Genomic DNA, 9,873 nt, shown 5'->3' with positions numbered 1-9,873 from the left:
TAGGCCCATTAAGGCATTGTGAGTTGAGCCCAATTAAGTAAAGCCTATTTAAACACTAGTGTTAGTAGTGAAATAGGGTTTTACCAACATTTTAACATTTGGGAGGAGATAGAGACAAGAGGAGAGAAAGGGTTTGAAGGAGGAAAGCTAGAGAGAGCTAAAGGGAGGAAGAATTCAAGGGGATTGGAGCTAAAGTGAGGCCTTAGCTTGAGTTTGTGGAGAATTAAGGTAAGGGGGTAAGTCTTTACTCAAAATCACTTAGTTGTAGCTTCTACCCTAATTTCCTACATAAGTGCTTATTTGAATAATTGATTATTTGTGAAATTAATGGTGAAATTCGTGCTTATGTTGTGATGCAATGTTTGGGTATGTAAATTGGTTGTTAATTAAGTGATTGTTGATGAAATTGCAAGCTTAAATCATGTACATGTGTATGCTTTGTGTTTTACCCAAAAATTGATGATATGAGATGTTATTGTTGATGAATTGTGATGAATTCATGATTGATTGTTGTTGTTGATGTTGTGAGGTGTTGTTGTTGATGTTAGAAACCTTGGGTAACCATAATCTTTGATGTTGTTATGAATTTGTGTTATTCATGAAGTTTTCATAAAAATGGGTCAAATGATGATTTTTGTTGTAAGGATGTTTTGATGCAAGTTTTACATGATTTTGAGTGTCTTTTCATGTTTAGAAATGTTTAAACAAATTTTGGGATCAAATTTGGGCATTGGGAAGTCAAAATTGGGGTATTGGGGTGAAAATGGAGGTTTTCCCGAGCCTGAACTGTCACAACTCGCACTGCACTCGCAATGGCGAGTTAGATGCGAGCAAAAGGGGCTTCCTGGAAGCTACTCGCAGTTGCAAGTAAAGTTACTCGCAGTTGCAAGTTGCACAGGACAGCACCCCCCTGTTTTGCATTCTTGCGTCTTTTTCCCTCGTTTCTGTTTTGATTTAGTTTTTGATGTAAACATGGAAGTTGTAGATAATCTTGTTATCTTTCCAATGGTTTTGGTTTGGCTTGAAAATGATTCTTGGATTTTAAGTTATGAGGAAAACGCTCTAAGGATGTCTTAGAGAAATTTTTACGAAAACTCCGCATAACCACTTTTAAGTCAACCCAAACCTTATGGATTGTTTCCTACTTTCAAACTTTGGTTCTAGGAGTTCAATTATGATTTTCAAACTGTGACGTGTTAGGTCTAACTTGTTTTACTTAGAAAATGGGAAATTCTTTGAAAAATGATAATTGAGACGAACTTTGTGATTTTCATGATTTCGTTATGTTTATCCGGTGAAACGCCAAAGTATCCTCTACTGCACCTACATGTGGCCTAGAGGTATACTTAGTTGAGGCATTGAATCTTGTTTACTTGGTTTGGCTCAATAATTTCGATGGTTTTGAAAATGAGATAAGCTAGACGAATGTTGTTAAAAACGGTTCCTTTGAACCAACTACCTTGTAAATCTTTTGTGAATGACTTTATATGATTAATTGAGTATATATGAATGGTTGTTTAAGGTTGAATATGATGTTTATCATGAAATGATGTGTTATTCCACTTTGTTTGGTTTATGAGAAGTATGTGGGATTGTTGTGGGATATTGTGTAGTTGATGATGATTTATGTGATGATGACTCTTATGTGTATTATCATTGTTGAATGTGTGGACATGTATACTTGATAATGCAATGTTGTTGAGATAGTCAATGTAATTGGAGGTGTACTTTTACATTGTCGTTGTTGTGGTGAAGTTGTGCATTATCGGGTCGTTGTTGTATGTCCATGCATCATATCATATTGAGTCATATGTTGAAATGTAAAAGGAGGTGTACTTTTACATAGTTGTTGTAAGAGGAGGTGTACTCTTACAAAGATGTGCGGTTGGCATCTAATGACTGTTGTTATGGTACCACATGCATATATGTGTCGAGTGTAGGCGCATTGCATATTGAAATGTTATCTTGTTGTTGTATGTGAATGATAAGTGTGTTTGATGAATACATACTTGTGACATTTGGAATTTAATAGTTGATGAGTTGTGACATAATTGAATATGTGACTTGAAGAATTTATGTATTGGTGAAATTTGGTGAATGTTGTGATTGCGTGGATTGGTGTATATGTACATTGGTGGATTTTGTTGATGGTTGTGAATAATTGAACTATGTTCTAATTGCATGTCTCACTTTCTTGTACTTATATACTTGGTGAACCTATTTGATGATAGATACTTTGATAATAATGATGAGATGAGAATTGTATATATATATATATATATACATATGTTGTGGTGATCTATTTGATAATGATGATTACTTGCTTGTAATTTTGAAATGATGAATTGTACTTGTTGAGTTAAGCATGCTAGATGAGTAATGAGGTGAGTAATATTTTAATTGGTTGATGTTGATAATGATGAACTCTTGTCGATGACTTGATTAAAGATCAAATATGTCTGTTATGCTATGATAATAATATGATAGCTTGAAGTGCAAGTAATGGGGGATAATGATCATGTGATGCTAGTATTCTAGGAGGGATGATTATGTATATGTGATATGTATGAATCCTTGAATTCTTATGTTTTCATATGTTGATTATGATTAATGTAATGCTTACCCCAGTGGTTTCGACCGCCTACCTGTCTGTATGGATGGGTAGACGTTGTGCAGGATTGGTCGCTTGGTGAGTTGCTTGTTGGATGTTTGGATAGCGGGAGCTAGCCTCCGTTATCATTTTGGAGTTATAGTATATGGCTCTGATTAGGTTGAGTCAGTGTCTTTTGTTGTGTTGGACTTATTGTATTGTTGAGGTGTACTCATTGTTGAGACTTTGGAGGATTTTATGTTGATGTCGATGTATGACCATGGGATATGTATTTGTTTTGATTTTGGAGATGTATGATATTATCCGCTGTGACTGATGATATATTATTTATATATGCATGGCTGTTGTTATTTTGGTTTATACGTAGCGTCTAATTCTTGAATATTTGCTATATTCGCATGTTTTATTGCTTTAATAGAGTTAGGGCATTACAGAAGTCAGATATGTGAAAATTGTTCTCCCTTTGATTCTTCGACATGAGCATGTTTCCAAAACTCATTATTGTTTCCTACAATTTGAGGAAGTTCTTCTTCATTCACTTGATTGCCTTCATGACTTAGAGAAGAAAGGTTAGTATATTGAAAAATATTAGAAGAATTCCAACATTTAACCACACAAATTTTGTATGATTCGGATTTGAAACGAGCTCGGAAAACATGTTTAAAGTTTGGTATTTTCTGCTGGATTCTGGCTGCGGATTTTGGAACAGGGCTTCATTAAAATGGTAAGAACTCTTTGCATGTAACTCTGAATTGAGTGGTTGTTATTGCTGTGGATAGCTAACAAAATTCCCTACATTTTAGACACAAGAATTATTAAATTCTATCAAGTATAGTAGGAGAAAATCTACCTGCAAGTTTGAGGAAAATTTCAGTCTCGTTTTTGTACCAATGTCCACTCTTTTGTTAAAATGTACAAATTGGATGGTTAACCCTCAAAACAAAAATTATATTTGGAATCCTGACGCCCTATGCTTTCCAACGAGTGGTCGTTTGCTCAAAACCGATATCGTTTGGTATTTTAATTAAATTGTTAAAGTTAAGGCATTGATGCTGGATATTGCAGGGTACGGGTTTTGCATAAGTGAGTCATATTGAATGGACAAGGACTGAAGCGGAGGTCTGAAAATAAGGCTTCTAAGAGCAAGAGAAGAGGGTTGAGGGGAAAGAAATGATATGAGCTTTGAGTTGTGGCAAAAGATATTGAGAGAATCAAGAATTTTTATGGTGAGTTCCATAGATAGTTTTCCCACCCTTGGGATTATGTTTTATCTTGTGAGGATAATATGAATATTAGGAATTTTATATGTTATGATTAGTTACCCAGATTATGCCTTGCTTGCTAACTCATGAATACTTGCTGAAGAGATGTTTTACATGTTTTTTTTATATGTTACTTAAGAATAAAGCAAGTATTTAATATGTTGGTAAAGCGTGGCATACGAGAGAATAATATTCATTATGTCCGGGTTGCACGAATTAAGAAAGGGATTGAACGTAGAGCCTCGACATAGTTTGTCGAGAACTAGAAAATAGCAAGAATTCCTAAGTATGACTAGTATATACCAGATGATTAAGTAAGAATCCTAAATATGATAAGTCGCGAAGTGTAATCTCTTCGCATATGTTTAAGATAATCAAGCATTATGTTAAGACGTGAATTGATGATTAATCTCTTCACATATGTAAGAATCAACAAGTAAGCATGAAAATGTTTAACCTTTCATGATATGTTTAAGATTAAGATTTATGATTAAAAATGAATATGTAGGTGACATGTCTCTTGCAATCCATGAAGGTATGGATTCAAGGGGTTCTCATGATGGGAACGATTTAAGCCGTAAGGGACCCGCATGTCACCGAGTAAGCAAGACGTAGGTGTTCGTGTCTCTTGTTATCCACGCCAGGGGGATACAGGAGGTTCTCGACCTAAGGGGAACGGTTCAAGCCGCAAGGGACCCGCACGACACCGAGGGAATCCGATGTACGTACATCGGTCATGTATGGGATTGATCTCGGGGTTACTCCACCCGGGACTATCCGTAAAATGAATCAAGATAATAATGTTTGTTCAACGCTAACCAAGTATGACCCTGACTTTATTTATGTTTATGTTGCAAGAAATGAATTTATGTAAGATTATGTTTATGAGCAATAGCACGAGATGCTATTAGACAAGTATAAGATATGAAATAGATCAAGTAAAGAATGTTATGCCGATGACGATCTTAGGTTCCCCTAATCGTCCAATTTAGGATTGTGTCATGAATATGTTATGTTAAGTCTTGATGTGTTTAACGTATCTTGAGTTAGCGGTCCTAGGATCCCTTGACCGCCATGACACGTAGGATGGTAAGCCTATAACAAGTAAGATGAATTATGACGGCCCTAGTATGCACAACTGTCTAAGTATGCAAGTCTCCACACACGTATAATTAACCGTCAGGTTGTAAAGTAGACACGTGGTGACCATAGGTTTCCCTTGAGGTTACCTATAGCCTAGGATTTAGGGGAACTCACTAAGACATTAAGTCTCATCCCAATCCTTATTTGTTTCATATAAACAGGTTGGATTGCAAGCAAGTAGCCAGATGGATATTTTAGCAAGTGCTCGTTCGTACCCGCTGCAGAATGATTATGGATTCATGGATGCATTTATTATATTTCAGACAAGAGGTGTAGTATTGTTTTTGTACGAACGCGTATTGTTGTCTAATATATTCATTCGAAGTTTTTATGTTGTAAATTTTAATGTATCTAGTACTAAAGATAACGCACATGCTAAACTTTCTAGATACGTTTAGTATGGGTGTTACAAAATACGTAAATACCCCTGTTGCTTGGGAACCAAGCAACCAAAACCCAAGCCCATAGCAGGCTATAAATACCTCTCCTGAGAGCATTCTCAAGGCATCCAATAATCAGTCTAAACCCTAGAATCCTAGTATTCCTTACCGTACTTTTTTGCAAGTACAGTTGGCGCCGTCTGTGGGAAAAGGTAAAACTAACCTTGACCACCTTTTTCCTGAATCGCAAATCGCGATTTCGGAATCCTGAAAACAAAACCTCCAAACCGTAAAACCTTTTTGCGATTTGGAAACCCTATCCGTTAACTCACCAACCTAGGTCGCACCTCACGTACGATCTAGAGAAAAGCTTCTCATTATGGCCACACCACAAGAATTGGAGGCTATGCGAACACAACTCGCTCAGCTTAAGGAACACAACGACGCCCTGCAGGCTTCAATGGAAACTATGCAACAAAAACAGCAAGAAGAGATAGAGGGGTCAAACCACGGCGAAATAGATGACCCAGAACCGCAACCGCTGTCCGCCGAGATCTGGGGAGCTCCAGTTCGAGAAAACTTCAAACTGCCTCATCTTTCCGTCTTCGATGGAAAGAGCGACCCTATGGAGCATGTTACGGCTTTCAACACTTGCATGTCCGTAGTCGGAGCCCCAGACTCCCTCAAGTGCAAACTATTGACGGGCACTCTTTCAGAAGCCGCCTTACGATGGTACATGAATATCCCACGTTTCTCTATCATCAGCTACCCAGACATGACAAGGAAACTCATCCAACAGTTCTCCGCCAGTCGCCATCGCAAAGTTCCCACAACCAGTCTCTTCAATGTTCGCCAGGGACACAATGAGTCCCTACGAGACTATCTGGCAAGATTTAACGACACAACCATAAAGGTAATCAACCCCAACCAGGAAGTATTCGTTGGCGCCTTCCAGAACGGTTTGAAGGCAGGACAGTTCAATGAATCACTAGCTCAAAAACCCGCCGATTCCATGGAGGAGATAATCGCCAGGGCGGACTGTTATATAAAAGGAGAAGAAAGCAACGCCAAGAAGAGGGCCAGAGATGCTAAGGAGCGAACGTCTAATAACACAGAGCGGCGACCTTATCAACCACCGGCGAACAGAGACCGAGTTCCCTACCGAAAAACAAATTACAGGCCTTACCCGCGTCCAGAGGAATTCACCCCTCTTAACACGAAACCAGAACGCATTTTAAAAGAAGTCTACGAGGCCAAATTAATCCCAGATCTGCCTACGCCGCGATACGAGATCATGGGGAAAGACAAAAACAAATGGTGCAAGTATCACATAATTCGGGGACATGACACTGACTCGTGCATACATTTACGACAAGAAATCGAGAAGCTGATACAGAGTGGGAAATTGAGAGGGTATGCTCAGGACAGGAGGGGCGAGAACGGGCAAAAGACAAAAATTAGGAAGAATGAAGGGAACGAAGAAAAGAGACACACGCTTAATACCATCTCAGGTGGTTTCTCAGGAGGAGGAGAGTCCAGTTCGTCGCGAAAGAAATACGTCAGACAGGTAATGTTGTGCCAAGAGTATGAGACACCAGCTTCTGAGCGTGAACTTGATATCTCTTTCACTACTAAGGATTTCCGGGACGTCGTACCACACGACGATGACCCCATGGTTATCACTCTGCAAATATTCAAGTGGGATGTGAAGAGGGTACTGATCGACCCGGGAAGCTTGACGGACATCTTATACTACGACACGTTCGATCGGATGGGATTGAACCCAGAACAGCTACAACCTTTCAGAGGAACCCTGGCTGGATTCACAGGCGAGCAGGTACATGTAAGCGGTTACATCACGCTCAAGACAACTTTTGGGAGCGCAAAAACTATCCGGGTAAGGTATCTCGTCGTAAACTCGCCAAGCTCATACAACATTATCATCGGTCGCCCCGCCTTCAACCTCTTGGGGGGTTTCCTATCCACTAAATTCTTAATCATGAAGTATCCTTTAGACAACGGAAGGATAGGAACCATCCGAGGCGACCAGAAACTCGCCAGAGAAGCTACCACAACAACCTAAGATTGCAGAAAACTAGGAAGAAAACCAGTGACGAGAAAACACAAGAAGTTGATGAGTCATTAATTAGTCTATTTTATTGCATTATTTAGATTAGTTTTAATTAGATTTGATTTTATTTTATTGCATATTTATTTCCATTTTGAATATTTTACTTTAAATTTCTTTTTATTTTATTTTAGGAACGAATATATGGTGGAAGGTGTCTTGGACCAAAAGAAAGAGGACTGGAGCAAATACAGTACAAAAATATGAAGATACGAGACAAAAATATGTCTCTACCAAGTCAGAAGCTTGGCACGGCCAGTGCCAACATGTGGCACGGCCGTGCCACCCTCCAGAGCCACTTTTGCTGCTTTTCTTCAAGCCCAAGTTACCCTATTGCAACTTTACTGATTTACCCTTATAGTTGCTTAGTTTTTAAGTCAATTGTAAAGCTATAAATAGAGTAGCTCTCCACCATAAACATTCACCTTTGCTTAGAATATTTTAGTGAATTATTTCAATAAAGTCTTTTACTTTCTTTATTTCTTTCTCGCAATTTATTCTATTCTCTCTTCTTCCCCCACGTCTACGATGAACATGAGTGAGTAGACTTCTTCTTGTCTTGAGATTGTTGGGAAAGTCTAATGACATAATCCTAACGAACCAAGCTTTAACCCTAATTCTATGTAACCATAATTTCTAATTTAGATTCACCGTTTTAACGTGGATTAACCATTATCAAACTGTAGAAGCGAAAGTGGAGGGTTTGATAATTGTTAATCCATCATCCCAAACATCAATTCATAAAGCGAGAGCTGTTATACCCTAATTTTGGACCTAAAAATACTAATCAATCTTTCCTTTCTTGCATTTCAAGCCATTTGAACTGTCTCTGATCAACTGCACCTTTCTCTGCATTCTATTTCAATGTTATTTGCAAAATTTACATGCAAGGGTATTTTAGTCATTTCCTATGTCAAAATTTCTTTCAGTCTTTTAAAAATTTGTTTGAGTCTTTTCATTTGGTTAGAATAAGTCTCTGTTTCATTCTATGTCGAAATCCATTTCAAAAACTGCGTTTGAAGTCATTTTGAGTCAGTTTTGCCCCTAGGGGCATTTTAGTCTTTTCAAGTGTCAAAGCCCTGTTCAAATCTTAAAAATGGCCTCTGAGTCTTTCAAGTTAGTTTAAATAGACCCTTGTTTCAATTCCCTGTTAAAAATCCATTTTTAATTTGCATCTGAGTCATTTTCAGTCGTTTTAGCCCCAGGGGCATTTTGGTCATTTCACACGAAATTTCGGCAGAGAGAGGTTACTTTAAAGTACCTCATTTAGGCCATTGGTTCATTTTAGTCCGTTCTGTCAGTTTTAACTGTTTCACTTTACGTTTAGTCAATTTTACAAATTTTAATTCATTTTTATTTTTATTTTTTTTGCACTTTAGTCCCTTAGTTCCTAAAAATTGCATACTAGTCCTTTTTGTCACTTCTTTTTTTAGCTTTTAATTTTTAGTAATTGCATATTTGGTCTTTTTTTTCTTCTGCAGTCCTTAAACATTTTTTTTAAAATTTGCAAACAAGTCCTTTAAGTCCAAAAAATTGCAAAATGGTCCTTTTTCTTGTCCAGGTTATCCTTTTAGTCTTTTCTATTTAGCAGGTCAGTCCCTCAATTTTTCAAAATTGTACAAAGGTCCCTGAAGTCCAAAATACAGCAAGGCCGAAGCCAACTAAGCTTAAGTCCACATGTCAGCATCTTATTGGTCTAGCATCACACTTGGCGGCCTATAAATAGGCCACATCATTCAATGCAGAAGGAGGATCAATGATTCAACGCCAACTCATCAAAAAATCTCAGAAACAAATCATCATTTTCTCTCTCTATTCTGTTACGATCAAAAGTCTCAAAAACTCAAGAACACAGAAGAACACAAACCCTAATTTCTTCCAGTAACAGAATTTCTATCAATGGTGATGAATTCGAAGCAGTTCTCAGAGATTCATTGAAGAATCTTCATCATCGAACTCTTGCTTCTGCAATTCAAAGCTCAAGTTCATCACCTAAGTGACAAACCTGAGCGATCACAGAAGCGAGGCATCAAGAGTGAGAAGAAGAGAAGATCGAAGTGAATTCTGAACCAGTGAAGCAGAAAGAGAAAAGAATAACTGATTTATTTTCAGTTCAAGACTTACCAGAAGCTTCGCAGGATCTAATCGTTCGAATCTCCAAACAAAATCAGGTAAACACACAAATCCTTCTCGTTTTTTGCTTCAAATCATCATCGAAGGATTCGAAGTGAAAATAAACGGTGAATCGAAGTGAAAACTTCGGAAAGATTCGAAAAAGTTTGAAATGAAACCCTAAAATGTGAAATCACGAAGGTTCACCGTTTATTTTTCGAATCAAAGCTCAAATTC

The 9,873-nt window shown here is 37.8% G+C and overlaps 1 protein-coding gene and 1 long non-coding RNA gene across 2 annotated transcripts; both read left to right on the top strand.

The window, feature by feature from the left end:
- The first annotated feature begins 3,219 nt into the window (after positions 1-3,219).
- Positions 3,220-5,356, top strand: LOC146922092 (uncharacterized). Its single transcript, XR_015010826.1, has 2 exons — positions 3,220-3,335; positions 3,677-5,356. It is a non-coding gene; the product is annotated as an uncharacterized LOC146922092 (long non-coding RNA).
- A 419-nt stretch (positions 5,357-5,775) lies between these two features.
- Positions 5,776-7,479, top strand: LOC146922091 (uncharacterized). Its single transcript, XM_085711454.1, has one exon. The coding sequence runs from the start codon at positions 5,776-5,778 to the stop codon at positions 7,477-7,479; it is 1,704 nt and encodes a 567-aa protein (XP_085567580.1).
- The last annotated feature ends 2,394 nt before the right edge of the window (positions 7,480-9,873 follow it).

Source organism: Medicago sativa, chromosome 5 (assembly GCF_051527215.1).
Source record: "Medicago sativa cultivar Bolivia chromosome 5, Bolivia_mono, whole genome shotgun sequence".
Classification (NCBI taxonomy): Eukaryota; Viridiplantae; Streptophyta; class Magnoliopsida; order Fabales; family Fabaceae; genus Medicago; species Medicago sativa.
Note: the sequence above shows the minus strand (reverse complement) of the source record. Positions and strands in the feature narration are given on the sequence as shown.

Coding starts and splice junctions, on each gene's coding strand:
- LOC146922091 (XM_085711454.1), top strand. CDS start 5,776: ATGGCCACACCACAAGAATTGGAGGCTATGCGAACACAACTCGCTCAG.